This window comes from Canis lupus, chromosome 5 (genome assembly GCF_003254725.2).
Source record: "Canis lupus dingo isolate Sandy chromosome 5, ASM325472v2, whole genome shotgun sequence".
NCBI classification, from domain to species: Eukaryota; Metazoa; Chordata; class Mammalia; order Carnivora; family Canidae; genus Canis; species Canis lupus.
The window spans coordinates 10859643-10874318 of NC_064247.1; the positions used below are offsets into that span (position 1 = coordinate 10859643).

At 52.7% G+C, this 14676-nt stretch overlaps 1 protein-coding gene and 1 long non-coding RNA gene across 16 annotated transcripts in view; one reads left to right on the plus strand and one right to left on the minus strand.

Moving 5' to 3' along the window:
- GRAMD1B (GRAM domain containing 1B) overlaps nucleotides 1-14676 on the minus strand; it is a 236148-nt gene that overhangs the window by 39264 nt on the left and 182208 nt on the right. For 13 of the 15 annotated variants that reach the window (XM_049109832.1, XM_049109837.1, XM_025465167.3 and 10 more), the window contains 2 exons: nucleotides 6473-6683; nucleotides 48-68 (listed from right to left, as the gene is read on the minus strand). In XM_049109832.1, coding sequence (XP_048965789.1) covers nucleotides 48-68; nucleotides 6473-6683 — 232 coding nt within the window. Of the gene's footprint in view, nucleotides 1-47; nucleotides 69-5571; nucleotides 5665-6472; nucleotides 6684-12378; nucleotides 12547-14676 lie in introns of those variants that run through there. The other 2 variants (XM_049109833.1, XM_049109845.1) reach the window with 2 other exon arrangements.
- On the plus strand, nucleotides 26-11408 carry LOC125755077 (uncharacterized). Its single transcript, XR_007410612.1, has 2 exons — nucleotides 26-7767; nucleotides 11053-11408. It is a non-coding gene; the product is annotated as an uncharacterized LOC125755077 (long non-coding RNA).

Consider the following 14676-nt stretch of genomic DNA (forward strand, 5'->3'; position numbering starts at 1 on the left):
CACCCGCTGCCCATGCACCCGACAAGAAGAGAAACGGGGATACTTACGTTATACCAACTCTGGCTTTTCTGAAAGGACAAAATGAGAGAAAGGTACAATTAGTCAGGGAAGAGATGGCGGGACTGGCCAGGGTGTGCCTGGCTCAAGGGAAGGATACACAGACAGCAGAGGGAGGGCAGGGAGGAGGAATCCAAATGCAGCTGAATGCTTCCCATGTGGCTGCTTGAGAGGGGTCCTCCTTTCTCAAGACAGCTCCAGAAAGGAGGCCCGGGGAGCAGTCCATGCTGGAAGCCTCACCAAGGTCGGGGCGGCAGGCAGCGGCAGCACCAGCCAGAGCTCAGCTGGAGGGGAGTCGGAGCCCCATCATGAGGTTCTCTGATGGGGGTAAGGGATGCGCTGCAGGCATCCAAGACCCGGTCCCCCAAGGGGCCCTGACCAGAAGCAAAGTGCAGATCGAGACCAACCCAGCCTTCCGCTCCAAGTCAACCCCTCTGTAGAAGGCAAGAGGGGACCCTTCGGGTGCAGGAGGAATAGGGACCGCCCGGAAACCTCCTCCAACTACATTCTCAGGGAGCAGAGGACAGAGGTTCTCCTTTGTTCAACAACTGGCTGACCGTCGAGGTGACAAGGCAGGAGAGTCCTGGGGGTTGTGCCCCAGGAGGAAGGCCGAAGCACAGAATTAATTGCCAACGGTGCCTCCTCGCTTCGCGGTGCTGTAACTCAGCAACAAAGTCCAGACTCGTGCCAGCTCCAAATTCAGGTGTTCTCCATCCCGGGCCCTGGGCAAAGGGGACTCGTTTTCATGGCAACTGAGAAGGACGGCTGGAACTGTGCTTTGTCTACCTCCAATCTATGGCCGGGTGTCCTTTATGCACACCCCACTTGAAAGAGAGAGAGACAGGCAGATAGGAGCACGCACGCACACGCACACGCTTGCCTGGGTCTCATCTCTTAAGGTGCTGATCCAACAATTTTAGATTGGGGATGGGAGGCATTTCCGGTTATAAAAAGCTTGCCAAGGGTATCACCGCAGCAAAGAATCACTACAGAGGGGAAACTGTGCCTATACACAGAGAGGTGGATTCTGGGTGCCACTGGCGACCTTCACACCCCAGACACAGGGTCTAACAGACCCTGACCCATAAGGGAAGGAAAGGGCAGGCCTGGTGGGGGGAGGGAGGACGGGCGGGGACAGGAGCCAGCTCTCCCATTCCACCAGAACTCTCTAGATGCTCTCCATAGTCATTTCCCAAGAAAGGCTGTCGCGATGGCCCATCTGGAAGCCCCCTATACAAACCACAGCCTGACTTTCTCCTCTAATCCAGAAGTCTTGGCAGGTAAGAGAAGCCAACTATGAATACTTAAAACCAACGATGTCACTGTTGGGGGAGCTACCGTCACATGGGAATCCTGGACCTGGATCTGGAAATCAGCCTGCCAACATGTGGCTGAGGCTCCCCGGATCTGGAGGAGAGTGGCTGGGGCAGCGGCTGCGTCTGACCTGATCTGTGCCTCGGCAGGTCTTCACCCCTGGGCCTGTCCCTCAGATCCCAGGGCATGGGTCTGCGTAGACATTCACTGCATCACGTCTCCCGACATCGGAGAGGCACCCTCTAGGTGCTACCAGCCTCAACGGCCCCACAGTTCCCGGCATCTCATCAAATCCAAGCCAGGCCTTTCAGACACCTGCTTCCCAGCTGAGAAAACTGTCACCTGCCCTCTAGTTCCTTACCCCATTGTCCTGGCCCTCACGCAGGACCCTAGGAGGACAGGGGGCGACAGGAAATAACCTGGGCTGGGTGTGGGGGACCCCAGATCCTTTATGATTACTCCTACACGCCCCTGCCTAAGGTAAACAGGAAAGGTAGATTTTCTTTCTCCCTGTACTGCCACAAGGAGGTGTCCCTCCTCCATCTGTTCAGAACAAAGGGCTTCAGAGTGACAAAGAGCCTCCACCAGGGGAACCTGCGTGCATCTCTGCGTGATGCCTCTGTGTGCAATATTTGCTTTTTCATAAAGGTGGGGGTAGAGGGGGGATTTGTGTTCCCAAGTACTGAACCATCAAGAGCAAAGACTTCCCGACTTCTCCCTCAGCGGGAGCCTCTACCCTCACCAGCCGTCTCCAGGCAGCTTCTTATCTGCCACCACCGAGGGTACCCCTGGGGGAAAGGCACCCCCCTCCTCAATCCACAGTAGCTCCTGGGAATACCCATGGTGGGCATGAGAGCTTGAACTCTGACCAGCCTCCTGGAGGCAAATTTCATCCCAGTGGCTTTGCTCTTCCAGGGCTGAGCCCCGAGCTCAGGGGGCGGGCAGGGAAGCCAGAGGGGCCTACAGACCCCGGGCAGCGAGAACAAAGGTGTCCAGTGGCATGACTTGGGCTGTCTGCCCCTGCGGGTTCACGAGAACGCCCCTCCTTGGCCAAGAGGGCCAGAAGCATGGGAAAAACAGAGTAAGGAGGTGGGGGGGTGGGGGTGGTAAAGGCTCTCGGACAGGTTATGAATGGATTTGGCTAAATGGCTGGGGCAGGGGGAGTCAGGAAAGAATACTCCAAGACAGCTGCTAAGGACGGGGAGCTGAGCGGAGCACATTTCTATTGCCTTCTATTCTAGAAGGGATCTCAAGTACAAGCACTAAAGGAATGCAAGGCCCCTGGAGACAGACCCCACGTTCCCTAAAAACATCTCCCCAGTGCAGAGGCTCCTGGAGTCGGGAAGACGGTGGGGGGGCCTAGGGGACCCGAGGAGGAGAAGAGAGGAGCTCTACTTGGAGGAAATAAGAGAGACTTCTTACTTTGATCAGGTTAAGTCTGTCATACTGGAAAGAAAATCATAGAAATTAGGATTGAAAGACATGGTAAGCGTCAAGGGGAAAGGAGCAGCAAAGCCATAGGGCGGGGGTGACACAGCACACCCAGGGGGGGCCGGCCTGGCTGGCCTGGAGCAGGGCTCCCCAGCAGTAAAGGCCGCTGGCTCCCCCTCGCGGCCTCCCGCCGGCACTACAGGGTGGAAGCTGGGCGGTGGCACAGACTGCAGGGGTCCAGGGAGGAGGAGAGAGGCCCTGGCATCTTCTAGCTCACTGCTCCGGGCAGGGCTGCACCCAGGAAAGGTCTGCCTCAGTGGTCGAGTTACGGATTCTCTGGAGAGGGGCCCTACTGACCGCCTCGCCCCACCCCTGCAGATTAGCAGGAGGAAAGGGAGGCCCTGGGAAGGGAAGGCTGACCCACTGCAAGCCACCCCCCTCCAGGGAGAAGTGGAAGCCCTCTCCAGCTTGCTTGGAAATCACAGGAGCTCCCCTCCTCGGTGCGGTGTGGACAGGAGGGAGGTGGCCTGGCGAGGAGGCCACTGCAGCTCTGGCCACCAGATCCCTTGCCACGGATGGGTACGTTTGGTCCAGCGGAGGGACAGGGCATCTCCCCCTCACTTTCTGCTCCAGGCCCTGACCTGCGTACGACTTAATTCCCATACTGGTCCTCACATTTCTTTTCTGAAGCCTGTGTGTCTCCCTGCACGCATTTCCCAGACGGACCTCAGCTGCGTCATTGCCTCCCCCTGGGCTGGTAGGGCGTCCCTTTGCCCACAAGTCAGTCCAGTCCTTTTTTCAGTGGCATTTAGAGGATGGTGGTGTCAGGGGCAAGAGTCCTGATGGGCGAGGGAATGGGGTGTGTGTGGGGGGGGCAGCTATCCAAACTAGGAAACTCCAAGGCTATGTGTCTGCCTCCCCTGAGCTCTTTAAAGGGGAAAAAAGGGATGCTTAGGTGGCTCAGCGGTTGAGCACCTGCCTTCCGCCCAGGGCATGATCCTGGAGTCCTGGGATCGAGTCCCACATCGGGCTCCCTGCATGGAGCCTGCCTCTCTGTGTCTCTCATGAATGAATAAATAAAAATCTTTAAAAAATTCTTTTCAAAAGGGGGAAACCCCCCAAACAACCCAGAGCTCCTGTCCCCAGGCACCTCCCCTTTAGCTCCTTATGAAAGGGGCGGGGGGCAAAGACTAGTTTGGAATTCACGCTCAGTTCTTGGTCCCTACAGTACACCTCATTCTGCCTCTCAGGGCTCCAGCCTGGCTCAGTGGCTCGGACACGTGCCCCTGCCACCCCGACCCAGAAAGGAGTCCTCCGGCCTCTGACGTGTAATATCCGCAGTTACACGTGCGCTGCTACAGGTCAGTGTGGCTTCTGGACAATCTCACACGGGTCTTCTCTCCCTTCCTAGACTGGAGGCTGCCTGGGGATGAGGGGGTGGCGGGAACCTGGTCTGTATGCTTGTTTCCCAAAGAAGACCTACCGTTTTAGCAGATTTTTAAAAATTCTCAGGACTGAGTGCTCACCTCCACCCAGCACCTGATTAAAAAGAGACACCCCGTGGGTGGTGACTGGTGGCCATCAGTAAGTTCTGTGGGGCCCACTGGGTGCCCTGCTAGGTATCGGGTAAGAGGATAGGAAGCTTGCAGCTTCACCTGAGGGTGGAAAGTGTGCAAAGTCCGTGGGCGAACCAGAGAAATGGCACAACCCAATGCCTGAGCCTGGCAACGTGAGTCCTCTTCGCAGCCAGGGGCGTGAGGGGCCGGGGTGGGCTGCTGACCCCAGGGAGTCCCCCTCCTCGAGCACTCCAGGCGGAGCTCCTCTTCCCCCACCAGCTTTTAGCCTGAGGGTCACAGACTCTAGGATGAGCCCTGGAGTCTCTTGTTCTTCCCTCAGGAAAGACAACAGCTGTTCGCCTTCCTCCTCCCCAAAACACTTCGAGAGGCTCAAGACTATTATTAAGTCATTCCTCTGCTGTTTCTTCTCCGGGCGACATCCCACCTCCTTTCTTCGTGGGGATTATTTCCTGAGCCTGCCGTTCTAAAATACCTATTTATTGCTCACGCTGTACTCCCTTCCAAGTTCTGCTCGGACCTCTGAAATCCTGGGGGGGCCGGGCAGATGCTGGCTCTGCCTTCTGACCTGGTGGCGCTTCTGCGGGGACTGTCAACGTCCACCGACCTCCAGATCTAGCACCGTGTCCTTCTGGGAGAATAGTTCTGCTCTGATGGCCACTCGGGATCCTAAGGACACCACAAGCCCAGCGCTGGGCAGTGGGTGGAAGCGGTAAGGGGTGCTGGGGCTGCGCGGCCGTCAGTGGGCAGGCAAACGGAAGGAGGGTGCCAGGTAGGGCTTCCGGGGTCACTCTGCTGCGCCGGGGAGGTCCCCGAGGGAAACCTGAGACCTCCAGTCACCTCGTCCGGGGAATCGGGACTCCGCCACTAAAGCAGGTACAAGGGGGTATCAGGGCCCGGAGCCCAGCTAGTTGGGGCCTCCCTTCCCCGAGGCGGTGAAACTAAGCCCTGGGAGGACTCTGCTTCTAGATGGCTCCATGTAAGGAGGGAACAGGTGCCCAGCCCGAGGCAGTGTTTGGGTAGCAGGCAGAGACAGGGGAGGGGGCGGACGGGTCTGTTCTCCGACTCTGGGTGCAACAGGTGCAACGGGACGGTCCCTCAGTAACTTCAAGCCAGCCTGCCAGGGGGCAGTGGGGCCGGCCCTTCTGGGGAAGGGACCAAGCAAGACAGGGGCCAGAGTGGGTGGGGGCAGAGGGAGGGGTGCAGAGCACTACAGACAATTGGACACCGGAGGGGAGACCAAAGACAGAGAGAAAAGATGGCTTACTTTTGACAGGCGCTTGTGAGACTAAGACCATGCATACAAAGGAGGTATTTGGGAGACGGTGGGGAAGAAGAGGAAGAACAAGAGATCAAAAGACAAATCAGGTGGGAAGCCAGCTCCCGAGTCTCCCAGGGACCCCCCTCCCTCTCCCCAGGGCCTCTGAGTCCAAGCAGCAAAGAGAAGCTTTTTTGAAGGAGCATCTTAGGCAAAGACATCTCCTGCTTCCCAAAGGACTGAGGAGGAGGCTGAGAAAAATCTCTGGGGACCCATCAGTAGCCCAGACCCCACCCCGCCACTTGGGGCTTAGGGTATGTCTATCCTTAGGCAAAGGCCCAGGTTCTCAGGCAGCAGCCCCTGACACCACAGGGAGGGATGCAGGGGCCCGGTCACTGTCCTCCCGGACGAATGAGTACCGAGTGGCATTATTACCAAAGGTGAGGCAGAGTGATAGCCAGCGTGGAGGTTAAAGACCCCACTCTTCTAGAGGACTCTTTTCCCAGCTCTGTAGTGTCCCAAATAATTAATGTTCCTTTCTACCCCACAATTGAAAAAGGAGGCAGGGCTAAGCAGATGACCCCTCCTGGTCCCCGAGCACCCTCTCTCCAAACCCCAACCTACAGAGGGCTCCCCAGCCCAAAGAGAGGTCATTCGGGATCATGGAACGAGTTCCCCCTGGGGAGGGGGGCACTCTGAGGGCTCAGCCGAGAAGACCAAACTTGACTAGGGTCTCCCCTGCCTGTCCCGCCCGGCCCGGCTGACACCAGGGCCCCCGAGGAAGGCCCCCCCAACGCTGGCTTCCCTGCAGAGCATCCCCCGGCAGGGTCCCACTCACCTTGGAGTTCTTGCCGCCGCTCCGGCCGGACTGCGAGGAGCAGCTGCGCTGCACACCCTGCTCCGGCGTGGACGGGGACTTGTCCGAGGAGTGATCTGAGCCCTTCTCCACCATGGTGTCTCCGTCGGGGCTCTGCGGGGTTGGCGAGCGAGACCGTTTCCGGAGGATCGGGGAGCAGGCCGGCGTGCTGCGGTTGGAGTTACTGGCAGTGCTGCAGGGGCAGATGGAGAGAGGGAATGGGGTGGGGAGGGAGGAGGAGGAAAGACAGGCACTCAGTGACTGAAGGCCAGAGCCCGGTCCGGGTCCTGGGGAGCCAGCTCAGGGAGCCAGGGTTAGGTTAGGGCCTGGGGAGGAACCAGGGAGACAGGGCCCCATCTAGGAACTCACAGCACCGCAATACTGCTGCTGGCCGGGGGTGGGGGTGCCAATGAGAAATGGAGATGGGCCCAGAAGGGGCAAGTAGGGCCTTTAGACATTTAGATGGTCATCCATCCATCCAACCATCTGTCTGTCCATCCAGCCAAATACTGTCAGAGCCCCCTATTATATGCCAAGAACTGTCTAGGGAAAACAGAATTTAAGAGCTCAAAGATCCACCAGAGATCATCTAATAGCCATGAGCTCCTCTCCTACGAACCCTGCAGATCCAGTTTCAACATCTTGTTTTGCAGAGATGTGCCCATAAAGATGGTTAAGTATAATCTTACCTCTTTTTCTTTTTTTAAAAAAGATTTTTATCTATTTGAGAGAGAGAGAGAGAAAGTACGAGTAGGGGAGGGGCAGAGGGAGAGGGAGAAGCACATCCCTCACTGAGCAGGAAGCCCAGTGTGGGGCTCTAGGGCTCGATCCCAGGACCCTGAGATCACCATCTGAGCTGGAGGCAGCTCAACTGACTGAGCTCCCCAGACGTTCCTAATCCTACTTTTCCTACTTTTCAAAGCAGTCACATGCATATTATTTCACTGGGTTCTTAAAACACTCCTCCACTGAGGTAGTAATGACAAGTGCCACAACCCTAATTTTTAAAATGAAGCCCTACACATGGCAAAGAGAAGTTAAAGGGTCCTCTGATTGCAGAGGGATTAAAACAAAACCTGGGTCTTCTGACTGGCAATTCACACACCCCAGAGTATTTCCCTGGAAGCCACACTGCTCCCCTCTTTCCCTGCCCAGGGCGAAGATGAACACAGTAGAAGTTCTTGCATTCCAGAGTCCCCTGCAAGCAATTTCATTTCCAACAGGTATCCTAGACACCCCACGGTACCAAGCCACTTACGCCAAGGCTTATAAGCTGTGTAAGTATTTCCTGCTGGATATTTAGCTGTGCTCCTGATGGAACAAGAAAGATGACAAAAGATGGAGTGGGGAGGAAAACTGAACGCAGTTAAGTCCTAACAAGTGTTTGCTTTGCTCTGAGAGGATGGAGGAAGAAAAGACATAGAAAAGAACGTGGTTAAATGGGAAAGAGACGGGAGGAATGGGATGGAAGGCAAGGATGAGATTGAAAAGCCGAGAAACTCAAAGGTCAAGGGGGCGGGGAGGGCGCAGTGAGACGTTGAGGGTCCCTCTTACCCACTCAGCGGTCAGAGAGCAGGGCCAGGCTTCGGGGACAGCCCAGATCTGAGGCTGTGAGGGCCCCTTCATCCCAGCCTTCCCTAAGTGAGTGCTGTGCAGGGTGGGGAACACTGTCATTTGCATGAAGATCCAGCTGTGACCTCAGATGTCCCAGGGGACCCATTTGCAATGAAAACCATGCACCTTTCAGCAGGCCCTTCCACTCAGGGATCCTCAGCAGAGAAGGAAGGCAGGCCAGAGCCCAAACCAGCGAGTGTGGGAAGGAGGGGCAGCAGTGGCGGAGGTAAGGGCAGTGCTCTAACTTTGGAAGGAAAGTGAAACATAGAAGGCCAGAGAAAAGGAAGACAAATGTGACCAGAAGATATATGGAGACACATAGGGTAAAGTCCAGTGTTTTGCTTCACCCAAAAACAGACTTCAGTTTTAGAACTCACTTTACTAAAAATACTTGGGATTTGCAAAAAGAAGCTCTTCAAGTTTGCACTCCATCTCCACCATCTTTATCCTCTGACCACCCCCCCCCCAAACTCTTTCACTACTGCAAACCCTGGAGAGAGGGAATTATGTTCCTTTTCTTGGGTTGGAAAAGCAGAGCCTTAGAATGATGGCAAGAAGATGGTGGGACGCAGCTCCAGGGGAAGCCTCTAGAAGGTCTAATGGGGGGGGGGGGCGCAGACTCGGGTGCTCACCCTTCTGGGGTAGCTGCCTCTCTCTCGGGCCAATTTCAACCCATGGCCAAGTGCTCCAAGGATTAAACTGTCTTCTTGGATTCTTCTGCTAAAAGAACAGCCAGGTACTCTGCCCCTAACCTCAGTTTACTCAGACATACCAGGGAATGGATGACACCTAGCACGAGACCACAGCTTGGCTCTGGATCTTTCTCTTAAATAAATGTCAAGGGACAGCTTGCTACACAGTGAATCCAGGTGCAGGAATGGAAGAGATCGAGATCCCTTTATCTTCCAAACTCCCAATCCCCCCTGATAACAGGCTGTTGAGGAGGAGTTCAGGCAGGGGTGGGCCAAGACTCTAACCGGAGGAAACTCACTCCAACTACTCAACACCATGGGAGTCTCACACTCAATGATCAAAATGTCCTTGACATTCCCTCACCGACTAGTGGCCCCCTATCAGCTGACCTGACTTTTAAGGCACCCAAGGGTACCTACATTTCGGCTTTCCATACCTCAGTCAAAACATCAGTCAATAAACTTACATGGTCATTTGTCACTTTAGTCTCTGTGCTTTTAAGGCTACAGATCATCTGTGCTGTTCCCGAAGATCTCTCCTTTCCTCCCTGGTGCCACATACCTCCTTCCTCTATTCCTCTCCCGGCCTTGGACACTGGCTTCTCTGTTGCTAACTCCGCCTGAAGTTTGGTCCTTCCCCAACGGTGAGCCTTTCATTGTCCAAACTGTCTCCTGCTTCAGAGGACTCCCACTTGGCCTTGCAGCAGAAGACTCCCTCCCCTACCTGCTTCTGCTCTGATGAATCACACTTGCTCGCTTCAGCCCAACAATCCGCTGCCAAATGGACGTTCCCTCCAAACACACGCCTCACAAGCTCCTTGGGCTGAACACCACGCTTGCCATCCCCTCGTGCTGAGCGTCCTTCCCCTGCTGCCCCTTCTCCATGGCATTACCACTCCCAGTCTCTCAGGCTGCATCTCACTCCATAAAAAGGGAGGCACTAGATCCCCATCAATTCTATTTGCTGAAAGCTCTCTGACCCATCCTTCCTTCCGCTCCCCCCAGGGCCTCTTGCTGAGACTCTTCCAAAAATAAGTCTTCTAAGCGATCTCTCTAATCTCCATTTCCTCTCCTGTACTCATTCATACCTCTGTCAATCTTTCTAAATACAAGCCTGATACCATCTCTCTGCCCCCCACTAGCATTCACATTAAAGTCCTGAATCCTCAGAATGGAATTCAAAGTTGTCGTTGGAAAATAATTGACACTTACCTGTCTGCCAATACTTTATCTCTCCTTATACCATCTTTGAGAGTTCTTGTGTATTTTCATCCCACGTATCTTCTCCTGATTTTTTTTTTAAGATTTTTATTCATTCATGAGAGAGAAAGAGAGAGAGAGAGAGAGAGAGAGAGAGAGGGAGAGGGAGGGGCAGAGACACAGGCAGAGGGAGAAGCAGGCTCCATGCAGGAAGCCCGATGTGGGACTTGATCCCAGGTCTCCAGGATCACGCCCTGGGCCGAAAGAGGCGCTAAACCGCTGAGCCACCCGGGCTGCCCTCCTGATTTTCTTAATACACACTCTCCTCCTGCCTCCAGACTTCTATACCTACCACTACTTATATGTGAAGGGTCTTCCCCCTACCAGGCCTCCCACCCCAGATCTACCTACTAGAGTCCTGTTCATCCTTTAAGATCCATCTCAGACCCCACCTTCTCCAAAAAGCTCTTCAAAATCTCCACCACCAAAAGGACTAGAGCGTTTACATGTTCTACTTGGTAGACACACTCTTGGAGGTGCCCACCTCTGCACCTCCCACACTGCCCAGCGTGATGCCTTGTATCTGAGTATGTGCTCCGTAGATGTCCGCCGAATTGAGTATCATCCTAGAGAAAGTATAACAATCCTCGTGGATTTCAAAGTCCCCAGGACCATGTGAGTTCCCAAATCTATGCCTTCAACCTGTTAACAAAAACAGCTAAAAATTTATGAATGTTGGGGCGCCTGGATGGCTCAGGAGGTTAAGCTCTGCCTTCAGTTCAGGTCATGATCCCGGGGTCCGGGATGGAGCCCACATGGGGCTCCTTGCTCTGCAGGGAGCCTGCTTCTCCTTCTGGCTCTGCCAGCCACTCCCCCTGCTTGTGTTCACTTCTCCATCTCTCTGTCAAACAGATAAATAAAATCTTAAAAAAAAAAAAAGTTTATGAATGTTTATGAGTTCCTCACATGGTGTCGAGTATTCATGACGCACTGTCTTATTTAATTCCCCAGCCAATCTATGAAGTATTCATGGATATTATTCTTCTTATTTTTCAGGTGATAAAACTGAATTACAGACAGATTCAGTAATTCACCCAGAGTCACACAGACAGTAAGTGGCAAGACTGGATATGAAATGCAAGTCTATCTGATGACACAGCCTGTTCTTAGAAGCAGTATTTGGTAGGACTTGTTTGCCGGGTGAACAGATAGAAGGATGGATGGGGTGGCTGGGTGGATGGAAAGAAAAAGAATCAGCTTCTTGCTGACTCTAGTTTTCAATCCATTCTCTATTTTTGCTGTCAAAACAAACCTTCTAAAAAGTGATTTTGCCATTTTGGCCATCCCCTCCCCTGGGTAAAGCCCTCTGTGGTATTCTATCCCCTTAGAATAAAATTTGATCTCTAACTATGGCATAGAAGTCCTCGATGATCTTACTCCAAGCTCCATCCTTGGCTACTCCTCCCAGTGGACCCCCTGCCACCCAAGACTACTTACAGTTCCCTGTGCCATGTTCTCTCCCTTCCACATTTTTCAGTGTTTCTCATTCTGAAAATACCATTTCCCCCTCCACGCACCCTCCCAACATTTATCCTTCAGTACTATTTTAGTATATGTGCTGCCGCTGCCGAAGCAAGCACTTATCCTTCAAGACTAAACCCAACTACCCTCCCACCACTACCCAATCCCCATGCTCTGATCCTTCACCACATAAGAAGAAACTATTGAAACAGTAGTTCTAACTCAGCAAAATCACTACCAGATTTGCTCCATATCTAATATTCTTTTAAAAGATATCTCATTATCCAGGGAGCCTGAGTGGCTCAGTTGGTTAAGTGTCCAGCTCTTGGTTTCAGCTCAGGTCATGACCTCAGGGTCGTGAGATGGAGCCCTGAGTCAGGCTCTGCACTGAGCATGGAGCCTGCTTGGGATTCTCTCTCTCCTTCTCTCCGCCCCTCCTCATGCCCACTCACACGTGTGCACGCTCTCTCTCAAAAAAATAAAAATAAATAAAAAGTACCTTGTTACACTATAGATTTTGGATGTCCTGCTGAGCAAAAAACTAATCTCCATGTATCTCATAACCCTACACTACTACTACTACTACTGTGTCTTTCGAGCAAACTCTGAGGTGTGCCATTAATCCGATCCTGCCGCTATTATTAACAACAGTGTTACATCAGATTTCAAAATCTTGGGAATTTAAAGCTTAAAGATGACCTTAGGTTTGCTACAGAAAGGGAAGGAAGACTGGTCTTGGAGGAGCTACTGGATGATGACCCCCTTCCAGAATCTAGAATACATCCAGCTTGTCACTTCACATAGAAGAAACCTAAGAAATAGGGATGTTAAGTGCCTAGCCAAAGTGATAAGCCTTCATACCTGGATCTTTTGCTCTGTAAACACTGGGCACCTGGCATCATGCTAGGCATTCAAGTCCATGATGGCGAGTAAGAAAGGATGCTGGTCCCTGGGACATTATAATCAGCAAGAGCCAGACACGCACTCTTCTCCTTCTAACATAAGCTACGAGTGGTGAGACGGGGCAGAGTCAATTTAGACTTGAGGAATCAAGAAAGGCTTCCTTGAGGATATGGCACTTGAGGCTTGAGCTGGGATCTAAATGTGTCAGAGTTAGCCAGGTGAAGGGCATTGTAGTAGGAGGGAAGAGAACGTTCCCAGACAAAACAAAACAAACAAAAAGCCAGGATAAACAAGGGCGTGAAGGCCTAAATCATGGAACATGCAGGGCATTACAAGAAACCAGGTGTTACTGATGCATAATGTGCTCAAGCTGATATATGTAAGATTGCTGTACCTGCAACTCTCCCCAATAAGGGGTCGGCTGGGACACCCCCTCCCCCAACGCCACCAGTCACTTTTAACTCACTCACAGCAGGAGGGCCCAGAGGTCACTCACTCAGTTTCCCATCTCTCCTATTTTTAAGACCTCCAACAAAGACCTTTCACTCCTCTCTCGGTTACCTTGCTAACCGGTAACGCTTCCTTAAGTCTAACCACAATATGTCATACTGCGCTTGAATCCTACTTCCTATGTTTAGGTCTGGGTGAAGTCCTCCTTGAGAAATGGACATATATGGAAAGAGGACAAAGGCTCTTTGGGTTCTCTGTAGCATTTCCCACCCTCACTTGAGACGAGAGCTCTCATCCTGTGCTCTCTTTTCCTCATCCTCATGCCCGGCGTGGTGCTGCAGGCACAAGCAAACTTTGTCAGCAAGCCAGCTCCCTGATCAGCCGTCCATACATTTTGCAGAACCCTGAGCAGAACTGAAGAGTTAGCTGGTGTTCCTCATTCAAGTTCACTTGCTTGGCTTCAGCGTAATCATTTCTGCCACAGAGATGACAAGATCCATGCCTGTCACTCTGCACCTGAGCCTCCACCTGCTGGGATTACAGCCACCCCTTTCCTACTTCTCTAGCCAGTTCCACCGCCCTGGCTCATTCCCAATCAGATTCCCACTCGCCCTCCCCACACCTGGACATTTTATGCTCACTTTATCTTCCCCCTAAGCCCAGCCCCACAATGACCTGTCTGATCCAATGTTTGGCTGTAAATAGTTGCAGCATCAAGGTACTAGTAATTTTTTTTGACTGTTTGATCCATTCCAGGGCACCCCAAACTAATAGAGCATTTAATTAGAAATTTAGAAAGCTGGCTTCAAACAAAATATTTTTTTTGCTGAGGGCCTGCTTGGGCCATATGTCAGGATTAACTGCCAGTCTGTGGAGTCACGTCAGCAGGCTCAGGTCTGAGTCCCAGCTCTGCCGCTTGCTGTTTGACACTGGCCTCTGGGTCTCATTTGTCTACTTGGACAAATAAAGAGACCAATACCTTTATCATAGGACTGTTACGTCAAATGAAATAACGTCAGTAAAATATTTAGTGCAGTGCCTGATATATGAGAAGTGCTCAATAAATATCACAGAGCTACCATTATTATTAAGGAGGTTTTTGTTCCTCTCCGTAAAATGTGGCATAAATATCCTTGCCCTCTCTCCTCAGAAGATTATATGGACGGGCTTCAAAGATGCCCAAGCATTACTTCCCATAGTGGGAATCACACCTACCTGGGGTGCTTCCCTCAAGCACAGAATCCCAGTCCTACCCCATTCAATAAATGACAACTTCCAGGGAATGGTCCAGAGTAGATCTTTGCAGTCTAGAATTTGAGAGGAACCACCCCCCTCGCTGCCCCGACCCTGCGCACCAGTCCGAACCTCCTAAGTATCAAGGGGTAAATGACATTATCTACCCCAGACGAAAGAAACCTGCTGACAGCTTTTGAGTGAATCAGCCGTTCAGAGTCTACTGGGTCAGTGAACTCACTGCAACAGAACATTAGTTGAGTCTGTCATAGAAACCAGCAATGGAGAAGAATCTACAGCCAATGGGGAATGGGCACAGAGATGTCGTTCTCAAGGTAAGGCCGTGACTCAGCACCCGGGGGGACAGTGTCACCCTCTCTTGGTGTGAGGGAGCCTGGCAGTTATCATTAGCGTCCACGCCCACGACAAGCACCCTCCCTGCCTTTAGTAGCATCTAGTCTCTGATCTCTAATGGTCCCAATTCCCAGCAGACTATTCTGTTATCCAACTCTGTGCCTCCCAGCCGCACGCCGATGCTGAGCTTTCCTCGGTAATCCTCCGCAGCTCTTTCTA